The sequence below is a fragment of the Sinocyclocheilus anshuiensis genome, unplaced genomic scaffold (assembly GCF_001515605.1).
Source record: "Sinocyclocheilus anshuiensis isolate Anshui unplaced genomic scaffold, SAMN03320099.WGS_v1.1 scaffold2408, whole genome shotgun sequence".
NCBI lineage: Eukaryota > Metazoa > Chordata > Actinopteri > Cypriniformes > Cyprinidae > Sinocyclocheilus > Sinocyclocheilus anshuiensis.
This window is the reverse complement of record NW_015542492.1, coordinates 110,056-127,588: the sequence shown is the minus strand read 5'-3', so window position 1 is coordinate 127,588 and position 17,533 is coordinate 110,056. Positions and strand designations below refer to the sequence as shown.

Below are 17,533 nucleotides of genomic sequence, written 5' to 3'. Positions count from 1 at the left end.
CTTTTGGGGGTTTCTTGCTTTTAGACTAGTCGACTAGTCGGATACAAAACTTTCGTTTAAACGTCAGTCAAATTAGTCGTCGCGCACATCCCTAATTAAAATACACACAAAGGAATCAATAAAAGGAATCTAAATTTAAATTGTATAACAGCTAGACGATTCCTGACCTTAAAAGCATCCTATTACAGAATTGGAATATATTTTTTGATTCCCAAGCCTAGGTATGGGTTAAAATTAGGGCTGCGCGATAAATCGCATGCGATATTTAATGCGCATCTTGTCAGTAAATGATGCCCAACCTTACCCATACCCCACATTATTTTTTACTGGCACATTTCAATTCACACTGTTTTAAACCCTTTCTTTTCTTTTAAACCCTCATACCCTTCTTTGCTTTTGCACTTCTTAAAAACAACTACATAATCTTATACGTTAATGTTTTGTTATAAAACATTTGCTCCTGGCAACAGGGATAGGTAGTATGTATGTTTAACATAGCGTCAAACATGACAATTTATGAGACTAATATCATGTTTTGCTCCAAAATCACTATATAACATTGTTTGAAACAGTTAGCTTCTGTGGTTCCATGTTGCTTCTTATCACAGTGAGACAGAAAATATTCTTTATAAAAATCTTTACTGTGATACAAGCTGTCAATTAGTGTTGCATTGCAACTGGGTGTTTATTGTCTTCCACATTTCATCAGTCAAAACTTCTCTATCTGCATGTTATTCAGCTGTAGTGATATCTGATGCATTTGTCCATATAAGGGATTTCCTGGGTCTCACTTGTGAAACAGACATTACAGTACATGGGTGTTAGGGTTAGGGTTAACCCTGCTCCATAATGCTCATGTCATCTCATTTTGGGTACAAATAGAAAAATAATACTAAAGTACTTTGTAACGCAGTAACTTGAGTAGTTTTTCAGCAAACTACTTTTTTACTCTTACTTGAGTCATATTATTTTTCAGTACTTTTACTTGTACTCAAGTAAATTATTCCTTAAGTAGCGATACTTTTACTTAAGTACAATTTAGTACTCTTTCCACCTCTACAGAGTAGACGGTTACAGAGGCCAGGTGGATTTGATATACACGATTTATTTGCCTGTTGTGTTTATTTGCATAGCTACATATATAATTGCCTAACACTATCATATTAATGTTTCAAATACATAAAGTTATACATAACAACAATATGAAAGTAAAACAGCCAGTAGGTGGCGGTAAGTTACTGTCTTTAGAATAAGACATTAAATCATTCATTCAAATGGCTGATTGATTCAGTGAGGAATAAAACGAACCATTCAATACGAAAGGCTGCTGTGTTGCTTGTAGAGGACACTGTTCTGCTGTGGCTTTATTTGGACTCTTTGTCGAAATGGAGCAAAATGAGAAAATAGTTACTATTAATAGTAAACTCACTCAAAATATACTTCTTGTTATATTGAGTCAGTTCAATAAACATTTGCAATGGTCCTGATATTAGGAAAAACATTCTTCCTCATGTTTTGCTTAACTGTATGTCATACAATAAATTATAGTGCCATTCTTTACAAACAACATTTAATTTAAATGCTAAGCAAGCCTATAACTCATTTAAAACTAAACTAAAAACTGAACCTCCTGCTGGGCTCACATACCTCTCATTTCCATGAGTGAATCGTTAGACGCGGTGTAACATTTGGTTGATAAACTATTAGCCTATTTATTTTGTAAAGAAGGCTTTGTACTTCTCTCATATCTTCACATATGCAAAAAAATTGTTTGGAAAACACCACGGCATGGCGATGCTCGCGCTGACCAGCAAAACCTACATATTGTACAAAAGACAAGCTAAATTGAGTCACCAATACACTGTTAAAAATTTCCTGTAGAAATTACATTGCGGTTAGAGTTTCATGTAAATCAGGGAGGGCTAAAACATCATCATTGGTCCACTAGTTCTAGATTGACAGCTCCTCCTCAGCCAATCAGATGAAGAGGGGCGGTGACGTCACTCCAACGTGCCTCATTACTGTTGATGCTCAGTGTTCTGTGTTCACTTGTACAGGTGAAAATGGACAACTGTCGGCTGGGAAACATCTTTCCATACAGGACACCGTTATATGCGTCTGTCTGTCACTGCTGTACGCCTACCTGGCGACCCGTTAACGTTAAATGAGTAAATCTGTAAATTAATTTTTAATTAATGTAATGTTTTTGCATTGAAAACGATAGTGCTACAGAGTAGACAGTTACAGAGGCCAGGTTGATTTGATATGCACAATGATTTATTTGCGTGTTGTGTTTATTTGCATATCTACATATATAATTGCCTAACACTATCATATTAATGTTTCAAATACATAAAGTTATACATAACAACAATATGAAAGTAAAACAGCCAGTAGGTGGCGGTAAGTTACTGTCTTTAGAATAAGACATTAAATCATTCATTCAAATGGCTGATTCATTCAGTGAGGAATAAAGTGAATCATTCAATCCGTGTGTTGCTTGTGTTGCTTGTAGAGGACCCTGTTCTGCTGTGGCTTTATTTGGACTCTTTGTCGAAATGGAGAAAATAGTGAAAATAGTTACTATTAATAGTAAACTCACTCAAAATATACTTCTTGTTATATTGAGTCAGTTCAATAAACATTTGCAATGGTCCTGATATTAGGAAAAAACTCGTGTTTTGCTTAACTGTATGTCATAAAATTAATTATAGTGCCATTCTTTACAAACAACATTTATTTTAAATGCTAAGCCTATATTAAAACTTAAAACTAAACTAAAAACTGAACCTCCTGCTGGGCTCACATACCTCTCATTTCCATGAGTTAGACGCGGTACGCGGTGTAACATTTGGTTGATAAACTATTAGCCTATTTATTTTGTAAAGAAGGCTTTGTACTTCTCTCGTATCTGAATATCTACTTATTACTTAAACAACATCCTTCACATATGCAATAAATTTGTTTGGAAAACCACGGCATGGCGATGCTCGAGCTGACCAGCAAAACTGTACAAAAGACAAGCTAAATTGAGTCACCAATACACTGTTAAAAATTTCCTGTAGAAATTACAGTAACTTACTGGCAGCAGTTCGCCAGTAACTTACTGTAAATTAAACTTACAGTAAAAAGACTGTATTAATATTTACAGTACCATTTAACTTGCTGTAAATGTATTTACAGTATGTATACTGTACTTTTAGTTTTTACTGTAAAATATACAGTAATTTTATGGTCTTTTCTTTAGTAACGTATTGAAATACAAGAAAAACGTTTTTTTTTTTGTATTATTTTATGAAAATAAGCAATGACAAGAAAGATGGATAAAAAGGCGCACAGCAAACAAAAACCTCGAAAAATAATATGCGACCCGCCAAATGCTGGCCGAATCACAGAGATGCCGATTCGCACGGGACTAATATTATCACAGGACCTCGGTGTTCTGCGAAATATGGTAGGTCATTTGCGGGGGAATTTTTACTTTACAAATTACAGACATGGCCGATTCGCACGGGATTAAGATTACAGACAACCTCCGCAATTATTACAAATGACTGGAGGTCACCAGGTAACTAATCCCGTGCGAATAGGGCTATAGAGAGCCATGAATAAAGTGTGACTAAATGTTTACTTTTAAAAATCACCCCTTTAACATCACTACATCATGTACTGAAAGATTTTACCAAGCATGAACAGCCTTGGATTAGAAAGAAGTCAAAGCCTGGTCTTTGCATCTGCCAGAGTTGTTGTGACCTACACACACACAAACCACACAGTTTTTCTAAGTGTCAGTTATAGCAATCATTCTTTTAAGTGGGCCATCAACAACAGGACAGCTGCATCAGTAACGTTATTCACATCTGGCACAGCAGCAGAAAGCGCAGTAACGTTACTATCGACACAGATTTCTCAAAATCACATTTATGCTTCCTACTAAGGTGTGCTGAAAATGATTACTTCACTCTAACATAGTTTTTACCGTTACTAAACTGGACATTCCGTTTTTTTACCATCTCGAATGTGTCATTTTAGGTGTTCACAAAGGCTGGAGAATAGTCGACACGACTGTAACTTACAGCCTTCCACGGTGCATCTAGAATTCAGATTGTGTTGTTCAGGTTTGTTCACTATTTTTGCGGGTTTTCTGTGTTTGCGGTTGTGCGACTGAAGTGAAGTGCGGAAAGTGCGGGGAGGCTAACGTGCATGCATACACGAAAACCTGAAGTTCGCGCTTTGGCATGATTACTAAATGCATATTATTTCTCTAAAGGGACACCACGGCGTTTGCAGACGAACATTGCGGGTTTTACGCTAGCAGTAAATGCATGCTGTACATTTATACACTTATATATGGGTAGCGCCAAGAGATTACACAGCTGTACCATTAAAAGCTCAGTTTGTTGGCCAACAATTTCATACAAGTTCACATAAAAACTCACCTGCTACCGACGTGGTCAAAACGAAGACAGAGACCTGTTTATGTTCGCACGTAAAGTACAGTTCATATTACAGTTAAATACTGTGTAATTTACAGAAATCGCTAACAGTGTACCTTTTGTATGTTTAGTTGTCTCATTTACTTTGATGATGAAGAGGCTGCAATGTAAAGATTGCAATGCTAGAACTGATTATGTTGTGTGCGCGCGGGAGGCACTGGCGCGAACAATTGGGTTACTCACATCAGCGGAAAGATGTGATATCCGTCAGATAGGAGCAAGACATCATTCAAAACTATTTTTTATCTGTGTACCTTCAAAAAAACAGTGAAACGTTGTACTTTTGTAAAATAAAGAAAACATACAAAATGCACTTGCCATGTCTGTGAACCTCTTCCTGAAATGAAGAAAAACTCAGCAATACTGTCTAACGTTATACTTGTCACACAGAATGAGAAATATATTTATAGAAACTTTGAAGTACCCACTTTTACCGGTTTACGTTTTGCTTATTTGACATTAAATGCATTATAAGTCACTTTGGAACATAAATCATAGCACGTTCAGAAGATAAAAAATGCAACGTGTAGTCCAGAAAATACCGAATAGCAAAATTTTTTGCTGGACCCCCTGGCTTTGGGTCACAACACGGACCCCAGTTTGAAAACCCCTGCTCTTACTCATATTATCCTCTCCTAACAGTAATAACCATAACAAGACTTATAATCAGTCAGGTAAAGGCGAGCCAGGCACATCAGTCACTTCGCGAGGCCAGTGCATTTAGTGGCTGATCCCTTTCGCAATGTGACCAGAGGAGAATAAATACAGGTGAATATAACCGCGACAGGTCGCTAGGACGGCTCATTTAACATTAACGGATCGCCAGGTAGGAGTACAGCAGTGACAGATAGACACATATAACGGTGTCCTGTATGGAAAGATGTTTCCCAGCCGACAGTTGTCAATTTTCACCTGTACAAGTGAACAGAACACTGATCCCTTGTCCAAATACCCACACTTGCAGTCTTTGCACTTGACCACTTTTATCATAGAGATCAACAAGGGTGGCTATAGAAACTAACCCCTTGTCCAAATACCCACACCTGCAGTCTTTGCACTTGACCACTTGACTACTTATATGACGTATGTCCTGTATTTGGCCCAAGTGTTCAAGTGAGGAAGAAGACCACAAGTGTGTGTAGAACTTTTCATTACCGTATGGGACAAACTTACAGTGTTGTAAAAATGCAAGTGTTTGCATAGCTTTATTTTAATTTTAAAAACTTTGCATTTTAAAATCAACTTCTAAATATCGGTTCAGTAGTGCCTATAACAGATGTTTAAGTTGCAGCTGCTTCTAATTAAGTGATGAAAAGCAGTTGCAAATGTTGTACAAAATAAATATCACCACTACGCATCTTTGCACCAGTAAAACGTGCAACACTGTTTTTCTACCAAATTATATGTAATAATAGCCTATCTAATTATTATATTAATATTTAATAACTTTGATAAAGAATATCTCTTTGGTTTTGAGACTTTAGTCTTTGCAACTTCAGGGATCTTATCTATGCACAATTAGCTTGTAACACTCCAAAGAGAAAGGAAAAATTGAAATTGCATCATATGACCCCTTTAATATTTAACTTGCATTGGAAAAGTTTCTGTAACCTCTCGCGAGATCTCTGCAAAAATCTTACGATTTATTCCAAAACATGATGCATGATGGGATACACTAAGCCTCGAATAGCGCTCCGGAGCCGTACTCAAGATAGTGTGGATTTAGGCCCAATCCCAATTCTATTTTATACCCCTCCACCTACCCCTTCCCCTTGTCCCTTGAAACAGAGTGTCAAGGGGTAGGGTGAAAATATTCCCCTAAGAACTGGGACACGTGAACGCGCGAAACGGAGGGGTAGGGGAAAGGGGAAGGGCTAAGGGGTAGAATTGGGATTGGGCCTTAGTGTGCGTTAAGGGCACTGCGCTTTGGCGTTTTGAAGACCTGGGACAGTCTTGCGCACGTACTTCCTGTCGCGCACACGTGCTCTCAAGTGGCCAAGACTGCAAGTGTGGGTATTTGGACAAGGCATGAGCATCGGCAGTAATGAGGCGCGTTGGAGTGACGTCGGCTAGAGGAGGAGCTGTCAATCTAGAACTAGTGGACCAATGATGATGTTTTAGCCCTCCCTGATTTACATGAAACTCTAACTGCAACATTTGAAAGAAGAAGCGCAGAAGGTGGAATAAAGAGCAAAGGGAAAAACAGCATAAGCATACAAAAAAATAAAAAATTTTATCCGCGACTGCAATACATTTGGCGGGAATATGATCCCATAGTCTAGCTGCTCCACGTTTGGGGATGACGTCAGGAGACCGCTCCAGGACTTTAGAAACAATCAGACAGTAGAGTACCAATATGAATACCCTTAGCCTCACTCGGTCCGGTATAACAGTTTTCGTCAGTTTAGTCATTTGCAGCATTTGTACCGTGAATGGTGAGTATCTTAAATTCTAAGTACTTTTTTAAAATGCTTTTTTCCCAGTTGAACCTTCCTAAAAGTATTGGATGTCACTGCTTCACTGTAACTTAAATAATTGGAGCTTTTGGCTTTTTTACTTTTGACAATAGTTAAGGACATCTTTTTATCTGTTATAATACAGAAAACACAAGGAAATGATACTGCAAGTATTGCAGTACTTAAATAGGGAATGTTTCTTATTGTAAGAAGAAGTTCCAATCCACTGCAGGGAGGTGGAAAGAAATTTGCACTGGACTGGATAATATGACTCACAACTACAAAATTCTGGAAAATAAATCTGTGCATTGTTGTATAGGAAAGTGCCTTTAATTTCTTGATCAAGCATAGTCTAAGAACCCCGTTCTACATCTAATCTTAATGAGCTCAGAGGGTAACACAAATCTCCCAGGTTTTCAGGGAGAATGTTGTGTAACGTTTCACTCATCTTAGAAACGTGTGCCTAAGAGCATTTTATGTGCTCACATTCTGTTCATGCCTTTTCTGTCATGTTGGCCAGCCAGAATGAAGCACAATGAATTCTGATGCTTCGCAAACAAAACATGAGCTGCCTTTAATTAGCTGTTTTGTGTTATTTGCTATTTATCTGTTTGCTTTGGATACATTTTGTGCTGCACTGATACTTACACACATAACAATAACACAATATGAGCTCTGTTTCATGTTCACTTATCCAGAAATATCATAGAACCTTTCCTACCCTTGAAAAGTATACATCTGCTTTTGAAAATTCACTATGTGCATTGGCTATGCTGCTCACATCTCTTATCTTTTGTACTCTCCTGATCCTGTTGAGAAGTGTGAAAAGCGTTCTTTCCCTTTTTACTCCTTTGTATCTCTCGAAGCTTAATATGCAGGACCATTCTGTCTGTTGCCGAATTATAAAATAAGATCTAATTCCAGTCTAATCTTTTGTAATTCCACTCACTCCTGCTTATGTGTGTCTTTATAGGAGATTACTGCAAGGTGAACCTGTGTCATAATGGAGGGACATGTGTGACTGGCATTGGAGAAGATCCCTTCTTCTGCGTCTGTGCTGAAGGATTTGCTGGAGATACTTGCAATGCCACCGAGAATGGTCAGAAATGTTGTTTGTCTGAATTTTCCCGGTTTAATGCTCATTTGAATTTCAGATTAGGTTTACATGGATCAACCTGTTCCCTGTGGAAAGCCTTACTGCTCAGAAGTTACTCTTTCATAGCTTAGAAAACTCAATAATAATAATAATTGTGTAGCGTAGAAATTGGAAAAAATGCTTGAATTTTGTGACGTGTTCTGATTTCCGATGGCAGAATTTGGTGTCTTGGCAAATGAACACAGTTTGAAACCTTGTTAAGATTTTTTTTTTTTTCCAGAAACAAGGAGACATCAGATTACTCCTTTCTTTAGAAGAAAAATATGAGAGACATGGGAATGAGTCTCCATTTGATTGTCTAGGAAGAACAATTCAACTTATCTCAAGTAGGCCCGGTTCCAGAATCAAATCACTGAGGGTGTTTCTGAAATTAGTGAGCGTGCTCTAGCTTCATCTATTTGGGAATGTCGTATTTTTGTCCCGTTCATTGCTATGGTTATCACTATGTCACTCATTGCAATTATGAGAGTGAATCCTGTATTTATATGTGGATATCACTCCAGTGTGTATGTGGCCATTGGTCCTCTTAGCAGCGTGAAAAACAAAACTTTAATTCAAATTCTGAATGGATTATATATAGTCTAGAAAGTGCGCAAAGAGCACTCCCTTTATAATCGCTAAAAAGTTGACACTCATCTTAGTTCACTGTGATCTTACAAAGAGTTCCATTATAATTAATGAAGCTCTTTCCACTGCACAGTGAATATCTTATTTACAGCAGGTTAACACTTTGTTTGTTATAATGAGATGATTCGCGAGCATGCATAACTCAGCACTTAACAAAAATTCCCGCATTTTGAGCAGGATTATAACTGACTTGAATACCTCTGATTGGCCATTGCAGATATGTCAGTGATTAGCTACATTACTCATCCCTGCAAAAACACGTTGTAAATAGAAACCTTTGATGCAAACACAAATACGCAAAAACGTTTCGCCAGTATCCTATTATTACAGCTTCAACTGAGGATGATTTTTTTTTCTTTCCTATGGGTTTGTTCATATTTTGATACTCACATCAGAACTTTTAACTGTTTCCACTGCAGGTCCTTGTATTCCAAACCTGTGTAAAAATGATGGGACATGTGAGGTGATCGCTAACTCCAGAAGAGGAGACGTTTTTAATGAATATGTGTGCAAATGCCAACCTGGGTTTGAAGGTGCACACTGCCATATCAGTAAGTTTTGTACCACTTATTTCAGATTTACATCAGACCCTCAATATATGTGCACTAATTAAAAGGGTTTCGAGGGAAGTTTGTATAAAAAAGAAAACTTACATTTGAACTGAACAAGCACACACATTGGGCCTTATTCATAAAAAGTAGAAGAACACATTTCTGTGTAAATACACAATAATACCAATTCTTTGTCCCATTTTATTAAAACCAACAACTTACCACCGCACCACGTCACGTCTTTAAAATTTGAACACATTGTTTTCTATCGGCTGCGCCACTTGGCGTCTGTCCATGGCGGCTCAGGGCGCTGTTCAAAATCTTGCTGCGCCACTCACATAGTTTGCTCTGTTTTGTCAAATACTGTACTTCAAACTCATCAACGCTACTTTGTTCATTCTTGAAGTGAACATTTGCCTGTTTGGTGATTAGATTGACTGCTATCTTGAACTGAATGCAATGCATCCAGTGCGATACCTGTGAGTTGTCCTAGACGGCGGTGCTGCGCTTCTCGTCCGGTGTGCGACACCCCTTATGCACAAATTGACTGAGACTCATTTGTGCCCAGTTATGTAATACATGAAGTTCCTATGATGCATTTGGTGGTCAATTCATGTTAAAACATATCTCCTTTATGATGAATCTTCTTGTGGCTGCAGGCCCACAGAGACTAGATTTCAGTTACTGTGTGCTGTACCATTTGTTCCACTTTGTTTCATTGATCTCAAGCTTATAAATGTACTGTACATACAATGGCACTGGTGTAAACACCAGACACACCCAGGATGTTGAGCAGTCAGTGGTCGTTAAAAAGAGCTGTAACCATAGTGAGTTTTAAATAGGCTTTGTTAAAATTTTCCAGTCCACACAAGTTCGTTTCCATGTATGATTTAACTCTCTGCTGCCTGAGGTCCTCTATAGTGGACACATCTATTAAAGCCATTTTTAACCATTCAGATTATGATGTTATATCCAAAGCACCATGGCTGGTTACAAAGGATCCATACTCGTAATTCTATATAACGAGGTGTGTTTTGTTCTTTGTCGGAATTACCGTAATTACAAGATTCTGACTTGCGTTAAAACTGACCACGGCAATGTCATGTGGAAATGTTCAAAAATAGCAGTGGCTTCAACAGTAAAATGTAGTTAAGTAGTGATTTCATAATATTTCTGACTGTTGTTAATATCTTAATGCAAGATTTATCTGAAAATAAACAAAAGGCATACAATTCAATTTCATGTAGCTAGAACACAGTTAAATAAAGCTAAACCTATAAGTTTATTAATAAAGCATTTGCATAACAACTGTTACTTGTTGTCATAGTTAATAGTTTACAGTGTTGCCATAGAAATGAATAATTCATAGTCCAAGGATGTGTGTACAGGTCTGAGTAGAATATCCAGGGTGTCATCTAGTAATTATGGTAATTACAACATGGCGTGAACACAGCAACTGTCCTCTTGTCATTGTGGTATTTATTTATGACTCATTCAAAACTACTGATGAAAGTGGTGATTCACCACACACCTCTGAACTCCTCTACTACTAAATTCCAGTGTACCAATGCATAATACATAATTTTGTAAAACTAAAAAGAATATTGGAAATATTTATATTCTTGTTTTGAAGTAAAGAGAAATTTGAAGAAAAAATGTTTGGTATTTCATAATTCATGAATCAAAGGGGTTAAAATACAAAGTGAAAAATACTGGTTTTTACAAATATTAGTCTAGCATTGGCACTGAAAAGACCTTCAAATGCAGCCAGGAACATGCCGGACAGACAGCTTCAATGCAATTAGGCAAGACGTAATCAAGCCAAAGAGGTTTTATACTAAGAAGAACAGTACAGACCAGCCTTTGGGCATTAAGAAGGTTCTAAAACACTTCCATCTAATGTCCTGCCAAATTCAAACATTCATTAAAGGATGGAAAGCAACTGACACTAAAACTAAATCTCATTTGTTATTTTACATGTTTATTTGAATTATTCTGCAGACTGTTAAGTTGCTTTTTAAGTAAATCCCTGTTCCTAAGTCTTTTAGTATTCAGTTCAGAATAGATGATGCTCTGATATTATACAAGTTCATAGCTCGCAATAAAAAAGAGTCCTCAAGACACCTTTTTCAGGAGCACATCTGACCTAGGTTGATTGAATCTTGTCGGGTTGTCACTGCACAGGTGTGTTTGCTTATGTGAATGCGTGTGTGTGTGTGTGTGTGTGTGTGCCAGTTTGCCACATGTGTATCCAGGCCTTGAGCAGAATGATGTTTTTTGTGTTCTTCAATCCTCTTAACAGTTTAGGAGCAAAACAACTTATGTTGTTGAGACCTGTGTTTTCTTTTCTATTATAGCTTTTCTGTGTTGTTTTGTGAATAAAAGAATAAGAAACACAGCATTTCTGCATGTATCAGCTAGAATTATTTGGCTGTTAGTTTTGTAATACCTTTCCAAGGCCAAACGAGGGAAAAAACAGCCTACAGAATAATACACTGTTTAAATGTTTGGGATTTTAAGATTTATTTTAAGAAATATCTAATGATTACCAAGGCTGCATTTACAGTATTAAAAAATACTGTAAAAGTGGTAATATTGTGAAATACTAATAAAAAAAATAAAAAATAAAAGCTTTTTTCTTGAGTTGAATTACTGAAATACATGAACTTTTCCACGACATTCTAATTTGAGATGCACCTGTATATATTCAAACAGAAAACATCACATGAATAAATTACATGATACATACACACACACACACACATATATATATTCATACATATTTTTGTATTAAACTGATACTTTTCAGCAATTATTTGAAATATAAATATTTTGTAAAATTATTAATGTCTTACCTGTCATTTTGATTAATTTAATGCATCATTGGTGAATAAATGTATTAATTTCTTCAACAAATAAGTAAATAAAATGACTGACCCCAAATCTTTGTACGGTCGTGTACACAGTGAAAAATTATATTTGTCTTACAATTTATATTATTTATACCATATATTTCTGAGAGAAGAAGTTTGCCCCCTAGTGAAGATGTATAATAACTGCAATAAGCCAGTTTTAATTTTAATTAATAATTGTACTTTAATAACAACAAAATTATACAAACAAACATCCTGTAAAGTGTTTAATTTCAGTAAATGTGCTGTAGTTGCAATTTGAAGCAGTTTACTGGAAATGAGGACTGGACTTAGACCATCCCACCCTGTGCTCCACACAGAATTCTCTGTCCCCTTTGAGGAAAATTAGAGATCCTGCAGCCACCTGTGTGAGCGCACAGGCTGAGCATTGTGTCACCCCACACCTCAGTCACCACACTTATAATTATACATACTTCAGCTGCAGTTACATGACATCTGTCCCATTACAACATTTTCCAAATTACTGTATACTTACTGTATTATTTTTGGTGTTCTTACACAGATGTGAATGACTGTGCAAACCAGCCTTGTAAGAATGGAGGCCTGTGTCATGATCTGGATGGGGACTACACCTGCCACTGCCCTTCTCCATACGTTGGGAAGCAATGCCAGCTACGTGAGTTTTTATATACAACCAATATTTTCCTGGTGGCGGTGTTTAATTTAGCCTCTTAATTTTGAATGCCATAGCCTACATTTTAGGGTGCCATATCGTTGAGTTTTGAGTGTTTCGTTACAAATCCAGAGTATCTGAGGTACAGCTAATGACTAAACCAAGTAGCAGTATGCCAGGCAAGTGTTACGATCCCATCCCCAGTCTAGGGTTGGGGAGTGGGAGTAACAGGTGAACTAAAACTTATACAGAAGAAATCAATAAAACGTGGAGGAATCACTCCAGTCCTCTGCTCCAGAAAAATGCAAACAAAACCACCTAGTTTGGCAAACTTACTTTATTTAGGAAAGCCAGAATTGTGGAAGTAATAAATGTCTTCAGGAGAGAGCCTGGCCAAAACAACAACCAAAATAGCAGCTGACTAACAGGAGGAGTACTAAATAACCTATGCGAGTAAAGGAAAAGAAATCAACAACATAAGCTTTCCTCAACTCCCTCACTAACCAAAAACAGGGATAAACAGGAGTACAAAATCAAATGGCACCCTCTCCCTACAGCTTCCAACCTAAGCACAAACCAAATAAACCAAAATGATTTACATTACCTTTTAATACCGTAACAAGAAAAGTAAGATTAAAGTAAATTTACATACACTATATCATTACAACGCAATCAGCTAGTCAACAGGGATACAACTCACTTTCAGAAGTATTCACTTAACAGATAACTATTTAATTTACCCTTTCAATCAACAGATGTCTTAAAGAGAAAACACCCAACACAAGTCTGGAGCAGGGGAGGAATGAGCCTCTCCAAACAGGGTTCACTCTGCTCTTTTGTAGCTGTGTTCCGTCTGCAGCACACTCTCTGATGAGCACCACCTGTGGGTAATTTGGAACTGCCCAGCAAGCAGAGAGTGAGAGAGATAGGAGGAGAGAGAGCACACGCACAGGGGACACATAACCACACCCAAAAGGGTGGAAAAACACCTCAACAATTACTCTTTTAAATACATACATCCTAGGGATGTAACACAAGACAATATAAAGTAGACTTCATGCCCTATTAATTGGTACTCACACTATATTATGGTGCAGGCTGCATATCTCTGTTGGGGATGGAGGAAGGTGGAATCATAGAGTCCCAGATCTCGGCTTCCTCTGTACACTCTGGCATTCTGGGGCTGCAGCACTGGGGACCGGAGCTCGCACGCCTCAATAACCAGGGCCTTGTGAATGCCTGGAGCTCCGCACCCCAAGACAAGAACCCCTGGATTGAGGTTCGCCAATCAGCCCATTTACTCAAACCTTTTTATTTTTGTTGTTGCATAAAACATGTTCTTTCATAAAATGCTCCTCTTTACTACAAGAAAAAAAAAATCCAAAACAATAGCTGGGGGATCCTTTTGAGATGTTTGTGTGACAACTGACAACAAAATAGGACAAAGTGATTCAGTTTCTTTTTGTGTACATCTGAAAAGATGTTCACACTTACTGTCCATGATTTTGACATTTTAGGTTAACATGCAGAAGAAGATGCGTCTCACTGGAATCATCACCCAAGGAGCCAGCCGCATGGGGACAGCTGAGTTTGTCAAGGCTTTCAAGGTTGCATCCAGCTTTGATGGCAAATCATACTCAGTGTACAGAGTAGATGGCCAGAGAAAAGGCAAAGTAAGAAACATTACAAATCTTGTCTTCATTATGGGTTAAAAGCTCATATTTATCCTCTTGACTATGACTCTTATTTTTTTTCAGGTGTTTTTGGGAAATACAGATAACGATGGAACTAAGACAAACATGTTTGACCCTCCCATTGTGACCCAGTATATTCGCGTCATTCCTGTGGTGTGCCGTACAGCTTGTACTCTCCGGATGGAACTTGTGGGCTGTGAGCTTAATGGTAATTGCAGTTTAATTAACTATGAATCATTATTTTTATACTAATAGCTTTTTTTCATTTTTACTCATTCTTAGCCATTTAGCACTCTCATTTTCCCTAATATGACAGTGCACTCCAGAACAATTGGTTGCACCGATCCGCTGGGCATGAAGTCCCGTCTCATCTCTGACGTGCAGCTTACAGCATCTAGTAGCTTCCGCACCTGGGGTATTGATGCCTTTACCTGGTACCCCTTCTACGCTCGCCTGGACAAACAAGGCAAGACTAACGCTTGGGCGGCAGCGAGCAACAACCGCTCAGAGTGGCTCCAGGTGAGACTGTGAGACGTTGTGTCTAATTGTTTTTTACAAAGCTGTGAAAAATAGTCCTTGAAATCATAATTCAGTTATGCTATAAAACCATCGTAACATGATATGTATAGATCTGTCTAAAGACAGTAATAACTCTCTAAATTAATAATGTACTCTATCCTATTTTTTAGCTTTGATATCAATTATTTTGTTATTTGCAGACTGTAGTCTGACATTTGTCTCTTATGTTTTAATGTGTTTTCTGTCATGTCACAGGTGGCTTTGGAGAAACCTAAAAGAATCACAGGCATCATCACTCAGGGAGCAAAAGACTTTGGAGTTGTGCAGTTTGTTTCAGCCTTCAAGATTGCATACAGTGATGATGGACAATCTTGGAGCATTGTGAAGGATCAAATAATGAGAACAGATAAGGTCACATCAATGACAATGATCTTTATTTTTATTTTATTTATTTTTATTTTTTTTATATAAATATGCACTACTGTTCTAAGGTTTGGGGTCAGTATGTAAGACTGTAAGTGACTGTTTTAATGTTTTTGAGTCTCTTATGCCTGCCAAGGCTGATCCAAAAAAAAACAAAAATTTAAAACACTAATTTTGTGAAGTATTATTGCAATTTTAAATAACTGTTTTCTATTTCAGTATATTTTAAAGTATAATTTATTCCTGTGATGACAAAGCTGAATTTTCAGCAGCCATTACTCCAGTCTTCAGTGTCACATGATCCCTCAGAAATCATTCTAATATGCTGATTTGGTGCTGATTATTGTCCATTTGAAAACAGTTTTCAAAACTGTGATACATTTTTTCAGGATTATTTGCTGAAAAGAAAGTTCAGAAGGATATTATTTATTTGAAATTGTGACCCTGGACCACAAAACCAGTCATAAGGGTCAGTTTTCTGAAAGCTGAATAAATAAGCTGATTTCCATTGATGCATGGTTTGTTTGGATAGGACAATATTTGGCCGAGATACAACTATTTGAACATTTGGAATCTGAGGGTGCAAAAAAATCAAAATATTGAGAAAATCGCCTTTAAAGTTGTCCAAATGAAGTCCTTAGCTATGCATATTACTAATCAAAAATTAAGTTTAATATATTTACAGTAGGAAATTTACAAAATATCTTCATGGAACATGATCTTTATTTAATATCCTAATGATTTTTGGCATAAAAGAAAAATCTATAATTTAGACCCATACAATGTATTTTTGGCTATTGCTACAAATATACCCCAGCGACTTAAGACTGGTTTTGTGGTCCAGGGTCACATTTTTGCAACAATGTGAAAGGATCAACTTAATCTATCCTTGCTGAATAAAATTATACAGAAGAAGAAAAAGAAAAAGAAAAAAAACGTAGCTGCCCCAAACTTTTGAATGGTAAATTTCTTAGTGTTTTGAGTTGGGTGTAGGGTGCAATATCACATGCTTTTGTTTACTGAGTACAGTAAATCTCTCTGTATGAACTTCGAGCTCTACACATTGGGATCTGGTTAGTCAGAGGAAATTAAAGAATTATCAAGCTACTAACTCAGCTTTAGTTATTTATATATAACAAAATCCTCAAAGCACACAGGTCTTACATTCAGTTCTAGTCATTTCATCTGAATAAATGAAATGTTTTTTTTTCCTGCAGATTTTCCAAGGCAACATAGACAACAACACACACAAAAAGAATTTGTTTGAGCCTCCGTTCTTTGCCCGATTTGTGCGCTTTCAGCCCTGGGAGTGGCATGAGCGAATAACTGTACGCATGGAGCTGCTGGGCTGTGATGATTAGTGGACTTGCTGAAGGCTGCACACTGCCACTCTCTGCACTTGTTTCACCTGAAGTGTGTCTGCTGGTTGTAGCTGATGTTTTGTTTCAGTATGCATTAGCTTCATCTGTATTGCTTTGTATTTTATTGTTAATCAATGCCATTATTTTGATGTACTTTGAAAAGGCCTTTGGGCACAGTGATGATTTTATGAAGTCACCTAAATAGGTCACTTAAAAATGAAAATGTGCTCACTTCCAGGCCATCTAAGATGTAGATGAGTTTGTTTCTTCATCTGAAAAGATCTGGTGAAATTTAGCATTTACCACTTGCTCACCAATGGATCCTCTGCAGTGAATGGGTGCCGTCAGAATGGGTGATATAAAACTTCACAATAATCCACAAGTAATCCACATGGCTCTAATCCATCAATTAACATCTTGTGAAGCGAAAAGCTGTGTGTTCGTAATAAACAAATCCATCGTTAATGTGTTTTTAACTTCAAGTCCTCAATCCATGTTGATTTGTCAAGTGAAAAAGTTGTCTCGTCTGAATCAGGAGAGAACTATGCACAGATCAAGCACCGTTTATAAGCAAAAACAGTCCAAAACAGTTCTAAACAAATATATTGGTGAATTTTAACATGAAAGGACAACAGGGGATGGACTGGATTTCCACTGGAGGAATTGTTATTATGGATTATGGACTGGTATTTTGGCCAGACGCA

General features: G+C 37.2%; 1 protein-coding gene across 1 annotated transcript; it reads left to right on the top strand.

Annotated features, from left to right (window-relative positions):
- The first annotated feature begins 6,764 nt into the window (after window positions 1–6,764).
- On the top strand, window positions 6,765–17,023 carry LOC107694094 (lactadherin-like). The gene is made up of 10 exons (XM_016493690.1): window positions 6,765–6,931; window positions 7,926–8,051; window positions 9,155–9,286; window positions 12,722–12,835; window positions 13,930–14,111; window positions 14,350–14,505; window positions 14,590–14,734; window positions 14,843–15,045; window positions 15,301–15,456; window positions 16,686–17,023. Exons 1-10 carry the CDS (start codon window positions 6,853–6,855, stop codon window positions 16,827–16,829), a joined length of 1,437 nt encoding a protein of 478 aa, XP_016349176.1. The 5' UTR covers window positions 6,765–6,852; the 3' UTR covers window positions 16,830–17,023.
- Window positions 17,024–17,533: the final 510 nt, after the last annotated feature.